The sequence below is a fragment of the Globicephala melas genome, chromosome 15 (assembly GCF_963455315.2).
Source record: "Globicephala melas chromosome 15, mGloMel1.2, whole genome shotgun sequence".
NCBI classification, from domain to species: domain Eukaryota; kingdom Metazoa; phylum Chordata; class Mammalia; order Artiodactyla; family Delphinidae; genus Globicephala; species Globicephala melas.
Genome location: NC_083328.1, coordinates 13,507,792 through 13,535,455, shown reverse-complemented (window position 1 = coordinate 13,535,455; position 27,664 = coordinate 13,507,792). Strand labels below are relative to the sequence as shown.

Genomic DNA, 27,664 nt, shown 5'->3' with positions numbered 1-27,664 from the left:
TTGTAAGTCTGGCTTAGAACCAACCATCTTGTGCTCCTATGGGATTGAATATGTTTTCCCAGTTTGTAGCTTGCCTTTTATTACTATTGGTTGACATAAAATTGGTTCAAACTTTGATGCATGTCAAGTCTAATGACATTTTTGGATATATTTTCTCCTGGTTCTAGAGGATTTCTGCTAAGCTCTTGGTGCACACACCCATATATGCGCGCGCGCGCGCGCGCGCGCGCACACACACACACACACACACACACACACACACACACACACACACACACTGAGGGCTAGCACAAAGCTGTCAAAGGAAACTCATTTACCAGGCTCTATTTTTACTCTGTTGGTTGATTGTTTTGCCCTTTTTGGTTATCTTTGCTATCTCCTGGGAGACCAGAAGACACGTGTGTTCTTCGAAATATTACTGCAAGCACATTTCTCCTTCTCAATCAGTGCTTGGCACTTGTACCAGCACTTACAGATCAGGCCATGCTTACCACCAAACTGGTGATGGCCTTTCAGAACAGAGATATCAATCAGATTCTCATGAGGGAAGCTGCTAACTCTTTGAAGTTGTAAACAGGCATATTTGGCTATAATTAAACATATGTACACGTGGCACCCGTTTGCCTATTAGCAAATGACACAAATTGTATGCAGTCTCGTTTCAGTAGGAAATGTGCCCATTGATCCTCTTAATATCTGTGCTGATGCTACCACTTGGGAATCTTTTCCCCGGTCTCTATAGAGAAACCACCAGAAAGCCTCTCGGCTGCTCAGAACAGTTAACAATTACCAAAGTAGAGGACAGGAGTTCCCAGAAGTCCTTCAAATCCCCTGTAGGTCCGGTGAACTTACTCCCTTCCTGATCCGAGACGGGCTCCTACCTGGGGTCCCCAGCCATGGCACGGGTACAGTATTGCTGTGTGGTTCTCCAGCGGCCCCTGGTCCAAGCAGACGTCTTTTGCCTTGCTGTTGCGAAGCTGCAGGAAGAGGCAAAACGTGACCCGTCAGAGCTCATCTGGTGGAGCTGCTACTCCCCATCCACTGCTCCACTGTGGCTTGGTTCTGACTTCTTGATGCAAAGGCCATGAGACCCACACCCCCGCCCCCAAGTAAGGACCGAAGCTTCAGTCTGTGAGGTGATCACTTCAGCAACAAAGTCCTCCAGTGGGTGGTGTGGGTACTGGCCCTCTGCCTGTGACACACACACATGCACGTAGCTCCCCCATCCCCAGCACAAAGGAAGATCTCAGAGAACCTTTGGACATAGGAACATTGACTACACGTTGGTTATCCAAGTGGACCCCGGTACCAGCACTGGTTCCCACAACCCTGGGAACCATGGGACGGCTTTTCAGGTCATTACTGGCATAGAGGCATGAAAAATAGTAATCAAAAGAGAAAAAAAAAATCTTGCCGTCAGGAAAAGCTCAAGCAACATTCCTTTATATATTCAAAAAATATTTACTGAATGCATACACTGGGCCAGGTTCCATTCTAAGAGTTTGGAATGAATCTGCGGAGGAAAAAACTTACCTAAGGACTTACCTGTAAGTTCTTACCTAATTTGGATGTAAGAACGTACCTAATTTGGATCTCCAGGCCCACTGTGATTCCATATTGGTGTCCATCCCACCCACCACCTGAAATCTCAACCAGTGGGAAAATGGCAACATTGTTGCTCTACCCCATACATCTGAGCCCCCTCCAGATTATATTCTCCATGGAAACCACACTAACCAGGGATAAGTCAAGAAGAGAGGCACGGGGCCATCTGCTTTTGCGCACCCAAGTTGTGTCTGGGTTCAGACAACTGAGCAGACTTCTAATAACTTTTTAAAAAAGATTTAAAAAGTAACACCATCTCATTGAGATGCTTTGGAAAATACAAAGGAAAGTAACAATGGTTCACAATCCTCTTACTCAATTTTTTCCCCAACTTTGGACAATTTAATTTTGTTTCATTTTGGCTATAATGAGCAACAAAGGATAAAGCTTTGTTCACGTTTCAGGTTTCCTTAAGAATAGACTCCTAGAACAGAGCCTACGCTATCAAAAGGTGTGGAGACCTTAATGTTCTTAAAACCTGCTGCCCAACTGCTTTCTGGAAGCTTTGGACTAACTGATATTCCTATCCAGAAGGTATGTAAATACTTAACCAGTCCTGAGTTTCACCATTTAAAAGTATTGTGTTGATCAAAGTGTACAAACTTCTAGTTATAAGATGAGTAAGTTCTGGGCATCTATGTACAACATGGTCATTATAACTGACAATATTGATAGCAACATACTTGACAGTTGCTAAGTGAGCAGATCTCAAATGTTCTTACCACAAAAAAGAAATGGTAATTATGTGGCATGTTAGCTAATGCTATGGTGGTCATCATTTTGCAATACATAAGTGCATCAAATCAACAAGTTGTACAGCTTAAACTTACACAATGTTATATGTCAATTATATCTCAAAGCTGGACAGAGAGAAAGAAAAAGAACATCAGCTTGGGGAAAAAAATCAATAGGGGAGCGTTTTTTTTTTTTTTTGGAAGCTACAAGTTTCAAGCCAGAGGGAAAGCAGCTTCTGATATCTATAACCCCTTTTCTCTTGGAAACCAATTCCTTATATTAAATCCCATGTTTGAAATACCTAGGATAGATTCTCTTTTTCTTTCTGTCTCTCTCTCTCTTTCTTTCCTTCTTTCTTTTCTTTTTTCTTTCTTTCTTTTCTTTCTTTCTTCCTTCCTTCCTTTCTTTCTCCCCTCCTTCCTTCCTTCCCTGTAGCATTCTTTTTATTTATTTATTTATTTATTTGCGGTAGGCGGGCCTCTCACTGTTGTGGCCTCTCCCATCGCGGAGCACAGGCTCCAGACGCGCAGGCTCAGCGGCCATGGCTCACGGGCCCAGCTGCTCCGCAGCATGTGGGATCCTCCCGGACCGGGGCATGAACCTGCGTCCCCTGCATCGGCAGGCGGACTCTCAACCACTGAGCCACCAGGGAAGCCCTGTAGCATTCTTTTTAAACCCAAGGTTCCAAAAGTCCATAAAGAGGGATGTAGAGAGAAGTGATGAATCAGACCTATTAAACAACATTCCCAAAGTTGGTCCAAAGAGAGCTATCTTTAAAGAATTGCAAAGCTAGCTTAGGAGACCAGCACTATGACTTTAGTTCTTTTATGGATGCTTTAAGGAAATGCTTGTTGCCAGTGCTTTCGATGGTGTAAAGATTAGTTACATGGAAAAGCCCAGACAACTTCTGAGTCAAAAAGTAATTCAGAAGAGTTAGATTTTTGCAAGTGATGAAATTTTAAAAATACCTTTACCAATGTATTTTGGGTTTATTTTTCTTTTTATGTATACATAAGAGCAATATGGTAAAAATGTCTACTGAAGTCTAACAAAGCATTTAAACTAAGGGTAAAATAAAAATTAGAGGTGATAAAAATTAATAAAAAATATTACTGTTTGAGAGCAGACAAAAGATATCCTGTTTTTATAAATTTATACTGAATAGTAAATTGGAATGCTTCATGTTTAGCAATTATTCCCTTTTTGAGAATTACCTACATATTTTCCCATTGGGATCTCAAGTGGTTTCATTATAGATTTGTAAGAGCTCTTTACATATTAAGGATATTAATGTTTTTGTGGCATATGTGTTCCATATAATGATTTCAGAAAGCCAGGCTTTTAAATTGTGTTTCTAATGTTTATGCAAGCACATCTCTCATTCAGTAACTTAATAAATATTTATTGAGGGCCTGGTACTGTGCTAAGTGGAACGAGCACAAAGATAAAAAAAAAAGAGTCCCTGCTCTGAAGCATGGTCTGGAGAGAGAGACAGACACAGGAAGAGCTAGTACAATGACTGAATTATGCCAGGGCAGCAAGGAGCCTGCCTTCACTCCGTCTGAGGGCTTCAGAGACTAAGGGGAGATGACACCTGAGCTAAATGTTAAAGAGGATAAGTGGAAGAGATGCTGGCAATGTTCTGTTTTCCACCCAGGGGACGGCTACACGGATTTTTGCTTTATATTATTATGTTGCACATGTTTCGTTTATGCATATTGTATGTGTGTCATATTTCATATAAATAATGCTAAAAGAAAAAGAAAAGACGAGCAAAAGTGAACTAGGGAGCAAAGGCTTTTCAGTATGAGCCTAGCACAGAATTTGGAACAGAAGAGTTGGTGGCTAATGTTTCTGTACACACTGAAGTGCTTTTGCATTGGAAAGGCGATATCTTACACATGTAAGAGTCAGGACCTAAAGTATTTGCATATATTTAAAAAATTTTTTCTTTTTATTGAAGTATAGTTAATTTACAATGTTGTGTTAGTTTCTGGCGTACAGCAAAGTGATTCAGTTATATATGTGTGTGTGTGCGCGTGTGTGTGTGTATCTTCTCTATATGTATTTATATATATATTCTTTTTCATATTCTTTCCCTTTATAGTTTATTACAAGATACTGAATATAGTTCTCTGTGTTATACAGTAGGACCTTGTTGTTTACTCTATATGTAGTAGTTAGTATCTGCAAATCCCCACCTCCTACTTTATCCCTCCCTGCATATCTTTCTTTAAAAATTAATTTAAGACATTCCAGCTGATAGAGCAGAATAAAAATGTACAACTCAAGGAAGAAAGACTTATTATCTAAGTGGGTGTAGGCCCCAACACTGCTTGTAGGGTGAGGCAGAAACACCAGGGGCTGACACCTGCTCAGAGGTGTCTGTCTCCCTTTGCCTCTGTGCTGGGGTCTGGTGTGGCAGAAAGAACTAGTAGCAATGAGCATTAAAATACAATTGTCTGAATAATGGTAAATTCTGTCACGGAACTGCATTTGACTAAAAAGTTATTCTTCAAGAAGGTATAAAGTGCAAATAAAGTATAAAAATGTTTGAGTTTTAACATTCCACATAATGTTAACAAAAGACTGAAAATTCACATCAACCGATGAAGAGGTCGGTAAAGGTTCTTGTATCACATGCCACTTGACCCTTCATTCTGGAGGCTCAGAGATTCATTTAAAAAATAAATTAGAGGTTACCAAAATGTAATTATAAGAACAGGGCATATACAGTGCACATGATGAGAAAGCTTTTTAAAAGCCCTCAAACAAGCTAGCTAAAAAATGAAGAAAGAACAAGGAGCATTAAAACCAGAAATCCTCACTGGCCTGGGGAAAAACTCCCAAACAGAATTGTACACGAAAAACAAAGGCCAGAAAGTACTCATATAGTGTGATATTCACTCTGCCTTCCTCTTTTTCCCACTGCTCTGGGGTCTGGGTGTGGTGAAAAGAACCCACAGGAGTGTTAAAAACAGAGTTGTCTAAATAATGCTAGATTTTGTTACCAAACCGAATTTGATTCAGTTTGGTTTTTTCCATTTAATACCAGAGTCCACCTGAAATATATTTCAGTATATGGTGAGCTCAGCAAACAGAGAAGGAGTAAGAGAAACCAATGCCCTAACGTGTTAACATCGATCATAGCTGGGAATTGAGATTTTTTAAAAAATAATTAATTAATTAATTAATTTTTGGCTGCCTTGGGTCTTCGTTGCTGTGCACAGACTTCTCATTGCGGTGGCTTCTCTTGTTGCGGAGCATGGGCTCTAGGTGCGCAGGCTTCAGTAGTTGTGGCACACGGGCTCAGCAGTTGTGGTTCGTGGGCTCTAGAGTGCAGGGTCAATAGTTGTGGCGCACAGGCTTAGTTGCTCCGTGGCATGTGGGATCTTCCCACACCAGGGCTCGAACCCGTGTCCCCTTCATTGGCAGGCGGATTCTTAACCACTGCGCCACGGGGGAAGTCCCCGGAATTGGGATTTGACGTAAGTTTTATCTTTTTGTTTTCTATGTAACATATGTATTGAATTTATTACTTTAAAAAGATAGGAAAATTTGCAAAAACAAAAGGCTTCCCCCTTCCAAAAATCAGATTATGATCTCTATGTTATCTCCAAGGCCACTCCACCCTTCAGCTCCACAGCTGTCATTTACACTGTGCTTCATGTGAAGGGCAGGCCCTGGAGTTGTGCAGTCCACAGCCTGGGGAACTGTGCCCTGGACTTCTGTCATTTTCATTCTTTCTCTTTGCAAAGGTATTTTTCTTCATTTATAAAATCATCACATAAACATTAGTGACACTTGGGAAAACATGATAAACAGTTCCACATAGGAACTGTCTGTCCCGCTATGTAGAAGTTTCACCTCCCAATACTATTCTCTTGCTTACTTCCGATCTAAAATGGTAGCTAATCTAATTTTATAATCCTGACTTTTTCCTCTTAAGTCTTATATTATCAATATTTTTCTCACATCATTAAACTTTTGTATACACCTTTTGAACTGGATGCAAACTACTGCAAACTATTAATATAGTATATTTAACTAACCTTCAAGTTAAATTCAAATTTTTGATCAAGGAAAAAATAAATCCCCGAGGTGAACAATTTTACTCGCAAATCTTTGTCCTCATTTCAGATTATTTGCTTGGGATAAGAGTGGAGAGAGGAAAGTATGACTATCATTAAGTCTTTTAATACAGGTGGTTCAAACCGCTTTTTAAAAAGCTTGTTTCAATTTGCACTCTCACCAGAGGACCTGTGCTTTTTCATATTACTAAGATCTCGCTGGCAAAGTACCAACATATAGTCCAAAATTGAACCTTTGTTCATTTGGTAGAAGGAAAAAAGCTACCTCAGTGTATTTTAAATTTTAATTTCTTTGATTATGAAATAAATATAAAAATTTCATCCACTCGTATGTTCTCTTGTACTTTGTCTATTTTTCTTTGGGGATGTTTTATTTTCTTATTTAAATGAAAATTTTTATTTAAATCAGTTCACAGAATTCATTATACATTAATGGTATTATCCACTCATCTATAGTATTTATGACATACAGATTTCCAGCTTGGAATATTATTTCTCCATTCAGTTGATATATAGATTATTTTAATATTTATGAGCTCATATCAAATATCGTTTTTCTTTGCATTTTCTTCCATAGCTTTCACTCTTAGAGAGCCCGTCCCCACAGTTCAGATTCATATCTATTTCCGGATGGTTCGATTATGGCTTCTTTTCTTTCATTTAATGCTATAGTCCTTCTGAAATATACTTGGGGGTATGATATGCTGTAAAAATCTAAGTTGTTCTCTTTTCCAAAGAGCTGGGCAATTTACCCAATTGTCTTACAAATAATCCATTTACTGCCCACTATTTTTCGATGCCTCCTTTATATTTGATCTTTGAAAACCAAAAACAAAGAGAAACATGTGGACCTATTAATAAGTAGTAGGACGTACCAGGTACTGGTCTAAGAACTCTATATATGGCGGCTTGTTTCATCTTCCCAAAAACCCCACGCAGTAGGTACTTTCACTTCCCCATTTTACAGATGAGGGGACAGACGCTGAAAGGAGCCACTCGGACTTGAATCCAGCAGGCTGGCTCCAGAATCTTCACGAGTCCTTAACCACTACACTCACTGCCCCTGCAAGAAGCAAGCTCCCCATCCAGACTCCAGCCCCACAGGGACACTCCGCCTGCACCTTGATGATTTAACCTGGCGCTGATGTACTCCCTACAAAAGGCTTCTCGCATAAAACAGAAAAATTCACAGTTGTAGAAAAAGGAAACACTCTAAGTCCATGACAGTCTTCCTAGCTTCAGCCTGATTGTCACGGGGAGTCCCAGGGAGCCCTGGGAAGAAATCCAAATGCCAGAAGTGGTGGGCTATCTCTGGTGGGTCCAGAGCACCGGGCTCCCGGAGCCCTGACCAGAATCTGTGCCGCCGATTCCTCATCCAAACACACAGGGATGTAACAGGGAAGATGCCCAAGTGCTTATACACATGCATGTTCTCAGCAGTGCTGCTTAGAATATTGTCTTAAAAAAAGGAAACAACAGAAATGTCTATGTTTTCAAGCAAAACACAGCATACACAAAAGGTACCATTTTATACAGCCATTAATAATGTTGCAGAAAAAGGTTTAACACAGGAAAATATTCTCTATTATTAGTAACATTTCAAATTATTAGGCATTGTGGACAGCCTGCTTTTAGTTTCAAATATCTATATACATCTATACCCATATCTATATCCATAGAGAAGTGTATATAAAAAGTATATGTATGTATATAAAAACTATATTTTTAGTAAAAAGAAATACACACACACACAATAAAGGAGACCATACATCCAAATGTACTTTATCTTTGGAATTAGAATGCTTACGTCTAATCCTGGCTTCATGACTTACAAGCTGTGAGACCTTAGATAATGTATTTCATGTCTCTAACTCCCAGCGTTCCCATCAATAAAATGGAAATAACACTACTGCCTAGTAAAGTGAGGGTGACTGAACACATATGTGAAAAGCACTTAGAACAGTACCGGCACATTGTTAAGTGTTCATTGCTATTATCGCTATTTTCAAACTTTTCTAAAATGCAGGTTTATGGCATTTGTACTAAGAGAAAAGTCAATCTGTTTCAATATTCAGAAAGGTGACATCATAGAAAATCTGAGAAGAGCAGCCGTACCCTTTCTTTGGCAGTTAAGTGGCTCCGGCCCACGGCACTGGGCAGTGGACAGACAGGTCCAGTCCCCGCCTCTCTTTATACCCAACTTCCTGCTCAATGTCCCAGGTACATGTCCCAGGGGACCTCAGAATGTCCTAAACAGAACTCATGGTCCACTCCACACTCCACAGAATGTCCTACAGGTCCCAGGGGACCTCAGAATGTCCTAAACAGAACTCATGGTCCACTCCACACTCCACACCGCCCACGCCCCCACTGATTACATGTATCCCCCCACCAGCCGGTGAGAGCCTTGCTGTCAAAGCCTGCACCTCCAAAAACTAATCATTGAATGAATGAATGAGCGAAAGTCCCTGTTCCCTGTTTTCCCCCAGCAAAGCAATCCACAGCCCACCGCACAGCCACCCAAGCCGAGAGCATGCGTGGTCTTAATTACCTCCCCGTAGGCAATGGTGTTATTGTATCTTCTCATTTCTGGGTAGACGTGGTCCAGGTACCACTGGAAATTCTTACACTTTAAACTTTTCCTTAAGGCTTTTCTTTCGGAGACATCGCCTATGTCAATTCCTGGATTCTGAAAGTAAGCAAAGGGCATTAGTGACCAGGGGGCGCTGGCCAGAGTGGAGGACAGGCAGCATCACCTTTGGGGAAACCGTCGGAGAGAAATCTGAAGCCCTTACTTGATCATCTAGCCCCGAGCTAGACAATACTGTCCCCTGAGCACAGCACGCAACCCCCAAAGTCAGCCAACCTTACCATCATGAAAGGGATCCCGCGACACACTGATATTGACAACCTAGGCCCCATCTCCATCTCTGCCATTTCTTCAGTGACTCTCAGGACCCAATTATTAGAGGAATTATTTGATTAAGACGAGAAAATAAACATCTATAACCTCCTCCCATCTTTCTTTTCCGTACACGTGTAATTTCCCCCCTTTGCTGGCTCTTTGCGAAGTTCATTATATGCAGATGTGAAAATAATTTTCCACTGCAAAGCTTGTAATGATGCTCTAATGAATAATTCACTCTGCTTTTACAGAAGTGAACCTGTAATGTGCTGCTGTGTGCTGACAGGGGAAAATAAAGTAGCTGAAATACGATTCCAGAGTCAGCCACAGGATGGCTGTGACCCAGTGCAGACAGGATACGCGCTCCTCCATGGCGGACAGCCAAGCATCATCTTGGAGCAGGAGAAATGTTTAAATGATTTCATTAAGATTTCTTCTTCAGCAGCTAAACAGTGATTTTTTTTTTAAAGAAAAGTCCCTTTAAATGTCAAACATTAATATCCAAAGGCAAACCTGGGCAGTGATATTTAACTCTTTGTTTTAATATCCTTAGCGTGATTAACGAGGATGGTCATTTATGAAAAGCCTGGTAGGGAACACTGGCATTAGGGACCGAGGTGGTTTGTAATGATGGAGAAGCACTGAAATAGGGTTGGCAGCCCTCACTTCTTCGGACCCCAAGTCACACGCCCATCCTAGATCACAACTCTCAACTGCAAACAAGAGAAATGACAACGTCTGTTCCACTGATGTCACAGGGCTGTGGGCAGAGTTGAGTGAAGATGCCAGTTCACATCCTTGCCCTGCCATGTGCTGGGTGTAGGACCTTAAGCAAGTCAATTTAACTTGCCAGAGCTGCACTTTACTCATCTGTAAAATGGACATCACAGTGGGTTCATATCAAGCTAGCATTTATTGAGCACTTACTATTTGTTATGCTCTGTTTTAAGCCTCATTTTTATCCTTCCAGGAGCCCTATGAGACCAGGGTTAACAATCTCTGGTTTACAGATGAGAACACCAGGGCAGGCAGTTCCTCTGTCATGAGGTTGTTATGAGGGCTAAATGAAATATTGCAAATAAGAAACTCAGCGAGTACCTGGGAGAGTGTAAGGAGCTCAAGAAAGGCTGCCTATTTTTATATAATAATGTGGAAAATCATTTCTAGTTTAACAGCTATAAAGTGCTGCATGGCCATAAGGGGATTTTCAGTGCTTTAGAACATGATTTCAATAATTGTAACAACAATGATATAAAAATGCTTCACTTTTAGCCTCTTTATCCACAAACCCGCACATATTCAACTGCATTTCTGCTGTCCTGGGCTCCAGCCTCCTGAAACGCAGGGGCTGCCACTTCTCAGTGGGAACAATGCCACAGCTCGGACACCTACAGGTGCTCTGGCTGAACAGATAAACCCAACTGTGGCTGAGGGTATAGGTCACCCCGCTGTGCACTGGAGGACGGAAATGCTTGCCAACATTCCATATCCTGTGCCAGGCACTGTTTTAAGTACATCACATGTACTTAGTTTTAGTACGTTAGTACTTAGTACTTAGAGTAAGTACTTCTGATTTAGTTCTCACAATCAACCTAGGAAGGAGGACCTGCTATTTGCCCCATTTTATAGCTGAGGAACCTAAGATACAGAGATGATAAGCAGATTTGTTCAGGATGTCATAACCGTAAATGGCAGGGCTGGGATCCCAACCAAGCCAGAGCACAACCGCCATGCAATACTCCTGTGGGGCTGTAGTAACATGGGGATTTTCCGAGATTATATTCTGGGTAGAATATGGAAGAGAACCGAAGAGCCATGTAAACAGGGATCCAGCATACAGCAGGGACATACGTCACGGGGCAGCTGGAGCTCCACGGGAGGGCACACTGTGAGAGCAGACGGCAGGGTCTGGTGCCAGAAACGTTGGGCAAGGATCTTCTGGACATGGTGTACATTCAGAAGCAGGGTGTCAAGATTAATATGAGACCAGAATTAACACGGTGAGACCCCGCTAATCTCTGTAAATGGATCTAGAGATTTCCATGGTGCTGATCCCCATGTAAAGCAGGGGTTCTAAAACCTGGAGGTCTGTAAGCCACCTCAGAGTACACTTATAATTTTGCAAGGGTGAGCCTCTTTCTGGGGAGGAACCATTGGCTTAGTAAAGGGATCAGTGACCCATCAAACATAATGTCAGTGTTCTAGGGTGATGGGGAGGGCTATTCGGTCCTACCTCCAGTGGCAGATTCCACGCTATGTACACATGAGACTTGTAATCATCCATCCAGACCTCGGCAACCCGGAGAGCGTTCCTCTTGGTGTAGAAGCCAATGTTGCTGTTGTATGGCTTCTTCTTCCGCTCGATGTGGGCCACCCGTGAGCAAGGCAGGACCTCCATGCTGCCCCCGCACAGCCACACCTGGGGAGGGGGGCAAGGACTTCATCAGCCTGACAGAGAAATTCCCAGAGGCCACTGCTCCCTCCCCCAGGCCCGAAAGCAATGGTTCAGGAGACAGCCTGAGTGAGAAATGTGTTTTCACATATACAGCCACTGAGCTTTCAGGGTTGGTTTGTTACTGCAGCATAACCTAACCTCACCTGACTAAAACTGGTAGAAAAGATGGTTTTGGGGAGCTTTTCATAGATACAGCAGCTCAGGATATTAAAATGCAGCTCTTCCTAAGAAACGCCAATACATGTGATGTGCTCCTGGTGACGCATGGGTTTTCTTAAGTTCTCAGTGGTGCACAATTGTCACCTGTGAAAGTTTTATTTCCCATCTGGCTGAAGCTGGGCCCTACGGAGCTATAATGGCAAATTCAAACTAAAAAAACAGAATATCTTTATTCGTATCAGCACAAAGTGTACAACGGTTTAATTCTCCATTTACTAATATGCTGTGTTTTGGAGTCCTAAGAGCACAGACGCCGGGCCTTCTGGAAGCATCCACCCCAATGCCATCATGTACAGGTTTCACTTGTTGCTAGAATATTTAAGTGGAAGGCTGAAATGTTAATTGCCTCTAAGGATGCAAAAGCCCAAGGAAGTGACAACTTGCCATCCTCTTGCAGGAGCACGGCAGGCTTCCAGGCTCAAAAGGCCCTGTTCCCAGAGGAAAACAGGACCACCCAGCTTCTCTCAGTCCCAAGCAGGACAATCAAAGCATTTCTGATGGTCAGGAAGGACTGATTTGTGAAAATGAATTCCTGGTACTGGTGAGGAGAAGAGGAAGAAGACACAGAGAGGTTTCAGGGACCCATGAGACAGTCCTGTACACTCTCTGTAAATGAGAGTGTGCCGGTGAGCTAACTCAGGTCAGCACAGACCACGTATGCTCATCCCAACCTAGGTCACTTCAAGACTTTCTACCTTCAGTTTCCCAAACTCCCTCCTCGAGGATACTGGGACCCTCTCGAGTGTTTGCCCACCTCCCCTGGGCCTTTATTGATTGAATGTAGTGGCAAATTTGTGTGTGTGTGTGTGTGTGTGTGTGTGTGTGTGTGCGATCTTCTGTTTCTATTTCCCAACTCTGGCTGCACCACAAGGAAATAATACAGATGGAAAATTCTCCTCATAACCAAGAATCTTCACCTTGCCTGTTTCTTCAAGGAGGAGAATGTGAGCTATGAGATTGGTAGACAGCAGGTGATCCAGACTAGTTTGATTTGTGACCTGACAACTAGATGCCCCCATGAACTGGGGCAGACTCAGCTGTTGGCAGTGGAAGGAAGCCAAGTCAGGGAAGCAAAATATGGCAAAAGGCCTATGGGGGAATAGAGGCAAGAGACCTTACAGGGTAAAAGAAGGTGGCTGAATTTCCAGGAGTGGGCAACATACAAACCCACAGAGTTCCATGGGTACGCGGCCCTAGACAGTTTCAGGATTCTGAGAATGAACAGAAAGACATCTCATGTTCACAGATTAGAAGATTTAATACTGTTATGTTAGCAATACTTCCCAAATTGATTTAAAATTCAACACAATTCTTATCAAAACCCCAAAGGCTTCTTTGCAGAAATTAACTGATCCTAAATTTCATATAGAAATACAAGGGACCCAAAATAACCTTGAAGAGAACAAATTTGGAGGACTTCAACTTCTGGGGCAACATGCAAAACAATGAATTTGGACCACTACCTCACAACATATACAAAAATTAACTCAAAACAGATCAAAAACCTAAATGTAAGAGCCAAAACTATAGAACACTTAGAAGAAAACGCAAGAGTCAAGTTCATGATCTAGGATTAGGCAAAGGTTCATCAACTGATAAACAAAATATGATATATCCATACGATATTATTTAGCAATAAAAACAAAACACAGACACACGCTACAGCCCGAATGAACCCTGACAAGTTACGTAAGTGAAAGAGGCCGGTCACAAAGGACTGTATGTTATTTGATTCCATTTATATGAAATGTCCAGTAAAAGAAAATCCATAGAGACAGAAAGTAAGCTGATGGTTGCCTAAGGCTGAGGGTGGGGTCAGAGGAACAGAGTGACTGCTAGCGGGTATGGGTTTCTTTTTAGGGTGATGAAAATGTTCTCATATCGATAGTGGTGAATACTGCACAACTCCTGGATATACTAAAAACCATTGAGTTGCACACATTAAATGGGCAAGCGATAGTAGTATGTGACTATCTCAACAAAGCTGTGACAAAAATAGATAAATAAATAAATACACAGAGAGATGGGGAAAAGAAGATTCAAGGGATGGATTCCAGTTTGGGGAGGCTCCGGCGGACTGGAAAAAGCAAAGCAGAGCTTGGTGAGGATCTCAGATGGTTGACTTCTTTCACTTAGCATCATGTTTTCAAGCTTTACCCATGTTGTAACAAATATCATTATTGCATTCCTTTTTATAGTAGAATACGATTCCAGTGTATGGGTGTCCTACATTTTGTTTATACATGTATCAGTTGATGGACACTCGGGTTGTTTCCATTTTGGCTATTACAAATAACCCTGCTATGAACATTCATATGCAAGTTTTTATATGGATATACGTTATCATTTCCTTTGGGTACATACCCTAGGAGTGGAATTGCTGGGTCATAGGGTAACTCTATGTTTAACCTTTGATGAATTGCTAGACTTCTCCAAAGCAGCTGCACCATTTTACATTCCCACCAGCAGTGTCATGAGGGTTCTAAATTCTCCCCATCCCCGCTAACCCTTGTTCTTGTCCATCTTTTTGATTACATCCATCCTAGTGGGTGTGAAGTAGTATCGCATTATGGTTTTGACTTGCATTTCCCTCATGGCTAATGATGTTGAGTATCTTTTCATGTGCTTACTGGTCATTTGTCTGTCTTTGGAGGAATGTCTATTCAGATCCCCTGTCCAATTTTTAAATGGGTTGTTTGTCTTTTTATCATGAGCTGAGGCCTTAGGGTGAAAATGAAGTTGCCTTCCAGTGTCATTTCTCTTTCTCTTGTCTCAGTCTTCATCATCTTTTTGGATGTCAGTGTGCAAGACCTTTCAAATCATTCCTTATGGGCGGTCTGTCCCCCGGGCTCTGTATAGAGCTGGCGTGGAGAGGGCTGTGAGGTGCAGAGGAATGAACCGCAGCAGAGGCCAATATTCTTGTTCAACGTCCTCCAAAGACCAGCTGTATGACATTAAACAAGTCACTTTCTCCCTCTCCCCCGAGGTGCCCCAGGCTCTCCATCCCCGTGTCTCAGCCAAACCTAGCAAGGCAGCCCTGCACCCCCCAGGCTACCTGGAAGTCCTACTCTGATGTCTTTCACGATGCTGCTTTTCACAAGCTATGTTTGGCTTTTCTCCACGTGAGAATGAGGAATCTCAGGACTCCAATGGGAGAATGGCAGACAGTTGACAGGTCAGCCAGCCAGAAAGTGGCAGGCTTCTCTGTGAAGGCCTCCAGTCTGTTTTTAGCAAGCTTTCTTCCCAACTCAAAGGGACAGATACCTGAAGTAACAGGAGATTTCACTGACATCTCTCAGGAGAGAAGAAAACATATGTTTCTCTAGATTTTGTCATGTAGATTTGAAATATAGGAGAGAAAAAAGTTTACCCCTAAAAAAAGTGGGGGAGGGGAGTCAAAGGACACAGAGGTAAATAAATCAATGTGGTTCCTGTGACCACATCCTGGTGTTCTGGATCACGAAGTGTTCTAGGGCCACACAGGCCCCTGCAGCCCCTATAATCCATCCCTGCACAGAAAGGGAGCCCCCGACCTTCACCTCCAGGGTCCTTACTTGCATGTGCTCCTTTCAAGGCCTGAGCTAGTATCTGACCCCAGAGAACCTGGAAGCCCTGGCCTGGGGACCCCTCCCATTCTCTCTCTTAGGGAGGGAAGCCCTAATGCTCTGGAGCTGGTCTCTCCATGTTGCCTCCCCAGAGACAGGAATTCTCCCTGGGATCAGATGTGAAGTCACTTTGGAAACCACTTAAACCCATTTACAATGTTAAAAGCAACACTGAAGGAATGCTTAGTGCAGAAATTATGTAAATAACCCCATCTAAGGGCAGGCAAATTTTAGCCTTTTCTCGGCTGGCAAAATCTGTTCAAGACAACGCAGATTGCTGGCTAAGAGAGTATTTTATTTGTTACTTCCGTCCTCCCAATCCGTTTCGGGACTCCCTGGTAACCCGCTTCCCAGAGGCGAGGACTCACACCAGCCCCTCAGCGCTCCCCTCTTCCATCCTGGGGACAGTACGCTGGCGTTTCCCAGTCTACGTGCGCAGTTTCTCCACTACACTGGATGGGCACATAATGGCTTTCCTCCTCAAGTCCTTTTCCAAAAAGTCAATTTCAAACTCTTCTTTATTTATTACTGTTTCTCAGTAATAGGATTTACCAATATGGACCTCAAAACATACCTCAATTTAAACACCGCAGCGGCGAGAAGCCCTAAATACCTGGATCCTACTGCCAGTCGATGCAAGTCATTTCTCTTGCATTTTCTCTATTCTATTTCCAAGATTTTGGATCATCTTTGCTATCATTACTCTGAACTCTTTTTCAGGTAGACTGACTATTTCCTCTTCATTTGTTAGGTCTGGTGGGTTTTTACCTTGCTCCTTCACCTGCTGTGTGTTTCTCTGTCTTCTCATTTTGCTTATCTTACTGTGTTTGGGGTCTCCTTTTTGCAGGCTGCAGGTTCATAGTTCCCATTGTTTTTGGTGTATGTCCCCAGTGGCTAAGGTTGGTTCAGTGGGTTGTGTAGGCGTCCTGGTGGAGGGGACTAGTGCCTGTGTTCTGGTGGATGAGGCTGGCTCTTGTCTTTCTGGTGGGCAGGTCCATGTCTGGTGGTGTGCTTTGGGGTGTCTGAGGCCTTATTATGATTTTAGGCAGCCTCTCTGCTAATGGGTGGGGTTGTGTTCCTGTCTTGCTAGTTGTTTGGCATAGGGTGTCCAGCACTGTAGCTTGCTGGTCGTTGAGTGGATCTGGGTCTTGGTGTTGAGATGGAGATCTCTGGGAGATTTTCGCCGTTTCGTATTACGTGGAGCTGGGAGGTCTCTTGTGGACCAGTGTCCTGAACTCGGCTTTCCCACCTCAGAGGCACAGCCCTGACTCCTGGCTGGAGCACCAAGAGCCTTTCATCCACACGGCTCTTGGGAGGTCTGAGGTCTTCTGCCAGCGTTCAGTAGGTGTTCTGTAGGAGTTGTTCCACGTGTAAATGTATTTCTGATGTATCTATGGGGAGGAAGGTGATCTGCGCATCTTACTCTTCCGCCATCTTCCTCAACCCCCCCATTTCTTAAAACTGCTATATGTTCACAGGTGCTGCAAGGACATCTTCATAAAGATGTACACAAACGTTGACCACATAGATTTCTTTGAGGCGCAGCCAGCCCTCCTCCATTCTCTGCTTCCCGCGGGATTCCGCCTCCCCCACAGGTCATTTCTCTTAATGCAAGATGAGGAATTAAAACGAAGCTTGGCAAAGTCCACATGATTCAGGGGAGAAAAGAAACGCATACTGAGAGCAGCTTGATTGATGGAGCATGAAAAGGGTGTTGGTGGGGCTTTTTCTCCTTTTCTTTTGATGTTAGCTGCTGTTGCTTATGCACGTAAAAGAATAATAAGGGGAGGGGGTGGGAACAAATAAATCAGGTTTATGCTCACTGATTTAAAGTTTTCACCGGTCTTACTATCCAGCCTGCTGGTATGATATGGTCAGAGAGGGCTGGGCTTCTATGTTAGAAGAATAGCTCAAAGCAGCCTTAATCTGGTGCTTTTGGGTCAGCTTGGCCCCGTCTTTCCCCCCGCCCCTTGCCCATCTCTCTTTCCCTATCCTTAGACAGCCCCACGTTGGCTTTCGCTGGCTGCTGTCTCTGCCCCGCCATCTCTGCCCTGTTTACAGACTCCTTCCTTTGGACTATCCCTTCTTGAAAAAGCAGCTCCGACTAAGGAGATGTCAAGCATTTTACCCATCTTTGCATCCCCAACACCCAGCTTGATGCCTTTCACTTCGCTTAGTCGTTCAATTCAATGCTGCATACGTGTTCACTAAGACCAGAGCTCAGAGCTAAATGTTGCCAGGGATGCAAAGATAACTGAGACATGAATCCTACTCATAGCCTTTGTTCTTTCCTCAGAGTTTAAAACTGGAATTCCAGGAAAGTGTTGAGGACCGCCCTAGAACCTTGGGGTGGAAGCAGCCAGAATGGGGGGGGGGTGATAACACTGCATTCATCTCCCCACGTATGCAACCATGCTCTACTCTCACTCAGTCTGCATTTTGCCTAGGATTAAAGAGGAGTTGGTAGGGCGCCATTGTGGATGAACGATCTCAACCACAGAGGAAAGTGAATTCGATTCAGTTTTTTTTTTTTTTTAGTTTTTAGTTTTTGTTGAAGTATAGCTGATTTACAATGTTGTGTTAGTTTCTGGTGTACCGCAAAATGTATATATATGTGTATATGTAGGTATATATTCTTTTTCATATTATTTCCATTACGGTTTTTTACAGGATATTGAATATAGTTCCCTGTGCTATAGAGTATGTCCTTGTTTATCTATTTTATACAGAGTAGTTTGTATCTGCTAATCCCATACTCCTAATTGATCCCTCCCCCACCCCCTTTCCCATTTGCTTAACGTAAGTTTGTTTTCTAGGTTTGTGAGTCTGTTTCTGTTCTGTTTTGTTTGTTCATTTGTTTTGTAGATTTCACATATAAGTGACATCACATGGTATTTGTCTTTCTCTGTCTGACTTACTTCACTTAGTATGATACTCTCTAGGTCCATCCATGTTGCTGCAAATGGCATGATTTTATTCTTTTTTATTATGGCCAAGTAGTATTCTATTGTAGATGTATACCACATCTTCTTTAATATAGATTCAATTCTGTCTTTAACCCCAAAGGGCCAGAGCTCTGAGATTGTGTACAGTGATCTGGAAGGAGACTGGAATGGCCGCATGCTTCAAAGAGTATCCCGCCGCCACGGTTCAAAAGGCCCTCGAAGGTTGTGATCGCTTTCTCTAGCGCCCGAGTTCCCTCACTGAAACTGACTTGGTCAGGGTTAACTAAAAGACCTTGACAATTACCTCTCCCAGAAATCTGCAGAAGGGGACTGTGGCTTCGGGGTTGCCTGCAGTTTTGGACTAGAACTAATGAGAGGCCAGGACGGATGAGCCCTCCGTAGTGCCACCAGATGAAACAGCCCATCTACCCACTGGCCATCGGCTAATAAGGACCTCCCATCCCATTCCTTAGGACACAGGCTGCCTGAGACATGCCTTGGGGAGAACCCGGCTGCTTAGCTAACTCTTCTTTCTTCCCCAGTGGGGGCCAGAGGGAGCCCCACTCTCCCTTGTCACTGGGGATAGAAACGTGAGAACCCCTCACTCAAGTTCCAAAGTTTGGATCCCAAGAGTGAACCGCCAAAGTCTGCATCAGTGGACATGTCCAAGTCCAGACAGAGTTTGAGAAGCACCACACAACAAGCCATCCATCCCGGTGCCCCAGACCAGGATCTGAGGCCAAGACAGAGCCAAGGGCGGTGGGGAGAGCTGGTAAGGGGAGGGCGGGGCCCCCTTCTGCAGACGGGAGGAAGTGGGCATCGAGGACCCTGAGAGTCACTGCGGGAACTGCAGGGCCGCTGGCTCCAGGCTTCCCACAAGCTAGTATTGTGACTGCTGTGGACTGTGATATCACGAAAGGGCAGGGCTGGCTTTGAAGCGCTAGGCTCACGTCCAGCTCGGCCACATGGCAGCTGCAATATGCTCATCTCTGGGCTTTGGTTTCCTCAACCATGAAGGGCAGGTGATAACAGCGCCCTATTTGACAGACGTGCTGAGGAGGAGACGAGGTGATGCACGTAAAACTTGTCATCACGATGGTGGCTCATAGTAAATGCTGGGAAAACCCAAGTTAGCGATTACTTGCTGACCACGAGAGTGGCTGCAAATGAGCTGTGTCCTGAGCAGTGACAGCAGGAGGGCCTCTGGCTGGTGCCCACAGGAAGGACATCACCAAACACACTGGCCTTGGTGGTGATGGGGTCACCAGGAGGCATCGTCCAGGTGCAGGAAGGTTTCCATTCCCTTTCCACTCCCTCCTCCTGCAGCTGAGATGAGGGGTGAAACCAGTTTCCCTCCCCTGTGAGCTGGTTCGCACAGGAGGCCACCCTGATGGATGAACACACGCTCAGGTTCCAGGATCCGCAAAGAAAAAAGAGCGGGAAGAATAACTGGAAGGTAAATGTAGACGGAAAGCGAGTCCACCTCCCGGCCCCCTCGAAAGACATTAAGACAAGGAGACCTTTCAAGGCTGGGGGCTCCTCAGAACCCTTCCAATAATTCCATACAAGCCTTTTCTTTTTGCATCAACTGCTGAGAACGTCAACTAATGTTTTAAATGCTGGACTAGTAACTGGACTGATAATAAGCTGTGATTCCGGAAAGGGACAGGATGGAGCATCAGGGTCCAGGGACTCGGGGGCAAAGTGGATGACCCGGTCGTTACTGATGGTCAGCAAGGACTGGGCAGGGGTGACCTTAGGGGCCAGGATGCTGCCACCATAGGCGAGTCTGGAGCCCAGAAATTCCAGGCCATCATGCCATTCAGTGCTCTTGGAGATGCTGCGTGGTTTAAAGCAAGGGAAAGACAAACACAGATCCCGGTTCACTTGCGTCTGGGCACAAAAAGAAACTCAGAACCATTAGACGACCCTCCTAAGTCAATCTGCGCCTGCGGCTGGTGGCTTGGGGCCTGGTGAGTTACGATGTTCGTAGATTTCACCACTTCTTCAAGATTTTTGGCATAAACCTTAGGGCTTTGATCAAGAAAGGATCCTCACGGTGGGAGTAGACATGCATATGCTGAGAAGGTGACAAATCTGAGTCTCTTTTACTGAATTCCAGCTTCTATTTTGGTGCCCAGGTGGACCAGAGGATCATGTGATGCTCTCCTTGGGCCCATAACCGTCCCTGACGAAACAAACCTAAACACGGCACTGCTCATGGGAAAGATGGGGCCAACCTCTGCCAGTGTCAGCACCGGTTCCTGCAGACTCTATGGCAAAGGCTGCAGCCTGGGCACCACAGCCTCCTGGGCACCCGCAAGTCTGGCTTCCCCACGGGAGGTGTGGCCTTAAGACTCATTCTCACCGTGTATGGGAGCCTAGGGGAGGCGTGTCCCCCAGGGCTGATGTGGTTGAAAACCCAGCATGCTTTCTCCATCCTCTCTCTCCCACTGCACAGGGACCTTGGAAGTCACCTATTAAAGGTGGAGGAGCCACATGTGGAAGGAGTCGAGGTCCCCAAATGACCACAAGGAAGGCTACCTGCCAACCGTGAACATCCACAATTGGTTTTTACTAAAATCTCAGCGAAGCCCCTGAGGTTTGGAGGTTTGCTTGTTCCAGTGGCCAGAATAACCAGCCCCAGAGATGCCCCATCTCCTGTTTTGACTTGAAAGTGTGTAGAATTTTTTTTTTTTGGCGGTACGCGGGCCTCTCACTGTCGTGGCCTCTCCCGTTGCGGAGCACAGGCTCGGACGCGCAGGCTCAGCGGCCATGGCCCACGGGCATGTGGGATCTTCCCGGACCGGGGCACGAACCCGCGTCCCCTGCATCGGCAGGCGGACTCTCAACCACTGCGCCACCAGGGAAGCCCAGTATGTAGAATTTTTAAACATCTACAGGAATCCCAGGCTTTGAATGGATTCGATGACCTGAAGCAAGTGGCCTCCCAGAGCTTCCTTCCAACCCAGTAATTTTATTTCCATTTCTCTCCCAGAAAGCAATGCATTCCTCCGCGTCTGTGGAGGCTGACTATTGCATCTGAATACTGACGATGGCAGTGATGCGCTCTCATCCTATTCTGTCCACTGCCCTGCATGGGGCCAGTTTCATGTTTGGGAAATGGCTGGAATGGTAGCCAGCAGCAGAGATGATAAAGGGAAATAGTCTTTTAGATTTTTAAACAGTTCTCCCTCTTGCTCTCAACGCTGTGTCCGGCAGATCTTCCAGGCCTGGGGTCTATCTGAACAATTCTAACATGTCATCTCCTACCTGCTGACTTCTGCTGCTGTAAGTAGCCAGGGGCCTGGCTCCTACAGAGGCTGTGAGGCCGAACACCTGAGCTCACTACCCATTCACAGAAAGCGCGGTCCAAAAAAAGCCAGCCTGACCGAAATAAGTCTGCCCGCTCTCTGGCTCAGAGAAAACACAGGAATGACACTGTATTATCTTGAATGTACCCTTTTTTCCCTTTTGTGAAAATCCTGGGGTCTGTGGGGTTGGGTTTCGATAGTTCTTAGAATGCCATTGAATGGCACTGATTTTGAAACCTTAAAGAACCAGCAGCTTGGGGTTACTTCAAAGGCTGCCTCAAGGCCTTTGTCCCGGAGAATTTGAAACACAATCCAGCCTGTGATTGAAGTTCATCATGTCTGACATCCTTAACAGATGCTGTTTGCTCCTGCCTTTTCTTGCCACCCCTGGGTCCTAGGAAGAATGCTCAGGGGACAGGAAGAAATCATGACTGTTATGGGCTGAATTGCATTCCCCCACCTCCACCCTCCGACCCCCTGGCAAATTTATATGTTGAAGCCCTAGCTCCCAGGACCTCAGAACGTGACTGCATTTGGAGATAGAGCCTTTAATGAGAGAATTTAAGGTAACTGAGGTCATTAGGGTGGGGCCCTAATCCAAAAGGACTGGTGTCTCTATAAGAAGAGGAGATTAGGACACAGACATGCACACACAGAGAGAAGAGCATATGAGGCCACAGACAGAATCTGGCCATCTACAAGCCAAGGAGAGAGGCGTCAGAAGAAATCAACTCTGCCGACACCTTGATCTCGAACTTCTAGCCTCCAGAAGTGTGAGAAAATGAATTTTTGTTGTTCAAGCCACCCAGGCTTGTGGTGCTTTGGTGTGGCAGCCCTAGCAAACTAACACAATATCCTTCCTACATTTTCCCTGGATTTCATCACAGGGCACTGCCCTGGAGGAACCCGGAGAGAACAGGGCCAATAGAAGGGTGTCGAGAATGCAGAAGAGGTTCTGTAAAGGAACACTTACCTTCAAAAGATTCATCTTGAAGTAGTTAGTTGCCTATGAAATTGTAGCCCCTTTTGTTATTAGCTTAGAGGCCCGCTTTGGGAAAACATTTCAAGTCCCCTCTCAGAAACAGAGGAGATTTGGTTAAAGTGCTTCCCATATGGAGGGAAAGTGGTTTCTGGCCCGCAGACAGGAAGGAGCTTCTTCCACAAAATGAGATGCTACATTCCACGTGAAGGAGTGGGGCAGTCAGGGGGGATGCTGCCCTCTCGGGATCATGGAAGAGGCATCAGCAGACAGCCCCGTACTCCTGGTGACAGGTCAGCCCATCTGGGATAGCTGGTGTTGGAAACACTGGGAGTAGATCCTCTAACACAGCTGCCCTGGAACCTCTAGGACAAACACCCTGCCGAGCTTTGGAAGCCAGGTCTTACTGCCTTTCTATAACCATTGCTTCCCATGCCAGCCACAGAATAGCTCCTAGCTCACAAGCAAGAACATCACTATCTTTTTTTTTTTTTTTTTTGCAGTACGCGGGCCTCTCACTGCTGTGGCCTCTCCCGTTGCGGAGCACAGGCTCTGGACGCGCAGGCTCAGCGGCCATGGCTCACGGGCCCAGCCGCTCCGCGGCATGTGGGATCTTCCCGGACCGGGGCACGAACCCGTGTCCCCTGCATCGGCAGGCGGACTCTCAACCACTGCGCCACCAGAGAAGCCCAACATCACTATCTTTAACAACAATGGTACCTAAGACCTACTCAGCCACTCTGCAAAGTACTGGATGTTCATGATTTTATTTCATTTTCACAACAAACTTGTGAGGTAGGTCCTTCCCCAAGTTACAGAGGAGGAAACTGAGGCTCGGGGCGTTAAGGAGCATGCCCCAGACACACGCTTAATAAGGCCCCAAAGTAAACTGGGATCTGTTTAAGCCCCGTACTCTTTCCCACCTTACACACTTCCAGAAGTGTGAGAAGACCTTGTCTTTCTGTGCTCCAGCCTCTCAGCAGAGCCACCTCCCAATTCCGAGGGCTGGGTTACTGGGATACAGATGATCTAAGTCAGAGGTTTCCAAATAACAGACCTCTGACTTGAGCTGACCGCAGCCCCGTCACCTGGGGAGCTTGTGAAACACACACGCACCTAGGTCCTAGTCCCTGAGGTGCTGACTTAGTGGATCTTGGGATGGGCCTGAGCATCGACATTTTACAAGCTTAGGGTATCTACTTGTTTGGAACTAGGGGAAGATCTGGAAAGATTTGTGCCCTGGACACCTGTGCAGTCTGGAGAAGCCTACGGATCCCTTCTCAGAATAAAAATGCATCCAATATCATGCAACCTAAATGTCCGTCGCCAGGCGAATGGATAAAGATGTGGCACGTATATATACAATGGAATATTACTCAGCCATAAAGAGGAACGAAATTGGGTCATTTGTGGAGACACGGATGGACCTAGAGACTGCCATACAGAGTGAAGTAAGTCAGAAAGACAAAAACAAATATCGTATGTTAACGCATATATGTGGAATCTAGAAAAACGGTACAGATGAACCGGTTTGCAAGGCAGAAATAGAGACACAGATGCAGAGAACAAACGTATGGATACCAAGGGGGGTGGGATGAATTGGGAGATTAGGATTGACTTATATACACTAATATGTATAAAATAGATAACGAATGAGAACTTGCTGTATAGCACAGGGAACTCCACTTCGCTGTACAGCAGAAACTAAGACAACACTGTAAAACAACTACACCCCAATTTTAAAAAAAACGCATCAAATAAAACAAAATGCATAGAATTACTCTGGAAACCAATTATATTGAAATATAGTCATCAAGTTTTGTTTGTTTGTTTGTTTGGTTGGTTTTTTTTTTTGCTGCACGGCTCGTGGGATCTCAGCTCCCTGACCAGGCATCAAACCCAGACCCCTGGCAGGGGAAGCACGGAGTCCTAACCACTGGACCACCAGGGATGTCCAGGTCAAGTATTAAAAATCATGATATAGTGATACATGTACTTCTTTAAGACATTAAATAAGATCAAGTGTGGATTTCACAACTGCTATAAATTTAAACTCCTCTTACAGACAGGAGGAGACCTAAGTATTTCACGATGTCTATAAGAAGTAGGATGTGATATATGCTTGTCTGTGATTCCTCTTGGAGTCAAAAGCACAGTATGGCTAATGGTACAGACACCTATGGCCTCCATTCATAATTGAAATAATTGCTAATGTCGGTTAGAGATGAGTGAACATAAAACAGGCATTTTACATTCCGGACCAAGTTTACAGAGCCGTCGATTTTATCAGACTCCTTGGAGATGCATGGACTCCAGGCTAAACTCCCTTGTTTTGGGGTTATTATCAGCGATCATCTAAAAAATTTAGAATATGGATTTCAAGAGATTTTTTTCATCTCTCCCCAAATAGGTTTTACAAGAGGTAAATCAAGACAAAGAGGTATGTGATTTTCTTTGGCAATGAGAAGGCTGCATGGATATTTTGATCTTTTCTTCCAGGCAAAAGGGACTACATTAAATGATTGATTTAGAAATTAACGACCGCTAGTGGAATAGCAACCACAAGAAATAACATTCATGCAAATCTCACAAGGGAAAATGTTGCATGATTTATCTTTTGGTCAGCATGCCGGCATTCTAAGATGAAAGTTATTTTTTTCTCCACCCTTGCTTTGTTTTGTACTTATCCTAATTTTTTAAATAACACGGTTCCCAGATTGCGAGAAATGATTATCCCTTATTCAGAGCAAACGGTGCCAGAGATCTATTCATGAACAGAATAGATTCTTCCCGTGATCAACCAGCCTTTCCTTTGCCTTGTCGGAGTACATCCTCCTCTTATGAGATTACCTGAAGTTTCAACTGGATAAAGCCATAACAGAGAGCCCCATGTAGCGGCTAGGAGCAATGCTTTATGGGCACCAGAAAGTTTGCTGTGCTTAGCTCTGCACTAGATCCCAAGATAACAGGATTTTGTGCACGCTCGCAAAGCATTTGATAGCTCAGAGCATTTCTTGCTTTGCCACTTTCAGTTGTGTGCTGTGGTTTAGGTGGGTTTCAGTGTTTCCCAGGCTGCGCACAATTATTCATCTCCGTGGCAGAGGTAACAAGGAGTTCCACTTCGCCTGCTGGAGCGGGCTGAGCCGTCCCCACAGGCCTCCTTGCGCAATTCCTCTGCAGCAGAGCCTCTGGTGGTAGGATGCAAACACCAACCTGGAGAGGATGAAGACAGCAGCACCTCCAGGACACTGAGGGGAGAAAGCGGAGCCTGTCTCCCAGGTGTGCACCCTGGAGATGAGAGTGTGATCCACCTAGACACGGCTTCATCCTTGAAAGGGTCTCATAAAATCGCCCAGTGCCACTCAAATCTCAGATCTTTTTTTCTGTTGACTCCTTTCAAAGCAATGTTCTTCCCTCACAAAGCATCACGAGCCTCAGTCCCCAGGATCCCAGACTTAGAGCCCTCACTATACACTGAGGGCAGGTACCCAAACCCGAATATCGATAGGACTGTTTCAGGGACTTCTCTCGTGGCGCAGTGGTTAGGAATCCACCTGCCAGTGCAGGGGACATGGGTTCGAGCCCTGGTCCGGGAAGATTCCATATGCCGCAGAGCAACTAAGCCCGTGCTCCACAACAAGAGAAGCCACCGCAATGAGAAGCCCACGCACCACAACGAAGAGTAGCCCCTGCTCGCCATAACTAGAGAAAGCCCGTGTGCAGCAACACAGACCCAATGCAGCCAAAAATAAACAAATTTATAGATATTTAAAAAAAGCTCCATTTCATTATTTGCGTCTGTTACTCCGGCCCAAGCCTACACTCCCAGATTTACCTCCTGCGTCTCCCGCATTACACTCACCACAAGCTCTCCTGTCGATTCTAAACTCAGCCAGTGCCCACATCAGGACCTCCCTCTCCTGGCCTCTCTGCCCAGCCAAATTCCACCCACTTTTCAAAGCCAGAGACCCCTCCAAGGAAGCACTTTCCTAACCATCCAAGGGAGGGGCAGCCCCCTTTCCTCATCTATTATAACACTCCATATTTGTGCCACTATTTCACAGATGAAGCAGATGGTCTAAAATGTACGCTGTGCACGGGTACATTGTACACGACTCCAATTCGTGAGTTGCATACAGAGCCAGTGCTGAGAAATGTCCAAATTTCCCTGTCTGCAGTGACCCTCACCCTCTACATCAATGCCCTGTTCCCACAGTTCCGCACTGGCCAATTCGGAACGACCCACTCTGACCCCAGGCTCCTTTTCTTTTCTTCTGTTTCTCTCATTCACTTACTCCCACTGAACCTTTTCATAGAGCGGGGAGCCTCAGGCCATGTGATGCCCGTAATGGTAAAATTAACAACAAAATAATGAGAGCTAACACTTAGCTGTATTTTAGGCACTTCACATTTACTAACTTATTACTAACTCAATCACATAATAACATTATGAGGTAAGTGCTGTTATGTTCCCCATTTTAGAAACAAAGAAATTGAGGCAAAGAGAGTTTAAGCAAATTGCCCAAAGACACCCAGTGTCCTAACCGTATTTTCTTAGACTCTATGTTTGTCTATGTGGCATCCATTAATCACAGGGCCCAACTACACACAGGGCCAAACCACATTGTTTATATCTCCCCTGCCATCCAGGGCCCATACTCTGATCTCTCTCCTTACCTAACTCTCACATACCAAGCCAAGATTCCCCCTGCCCTAAATCACCCAGGGCCAGGCACCAGACACCTTGGGACAGCCCCTATGCCCCAAGCGTGCTAGAATTATGCAAACCAGCCAATCCTAAACTGTTTACC

General features: G+C 44.9%; 1 protein-coding gene across 1 annotated transcript in view; it reads right to left on the bottom strand.

Annotated features, from left to right (window-relative positions):
- GALNT17 (polypeptide N-acetylgalactosaminyltransferase 17) overlaps positions 1–27,664 on the bottom strand; it is a 449,423-nt gene that overhangs the window by 18,315 nt on the left and 403,444 nt on the right. The window contains exons 7-9 of the mRNA XM_030871939.2: positions 11,570–11,755; positions 8,983–9,120; positions 882–977 (exon numbers count right to left, since the gene is read on the bottom strand). Of these exons, the coding sequence (XP_030727799.1) occupies positions 882–977; positions 8,983–9,120; positions 11,570–11,755 (420 nt within the window). The remainder of the gene's footprint in view (positions 1–881; positions 978–8,982; positions 9,121–11,569; positions 11,756–27,664) is intronic.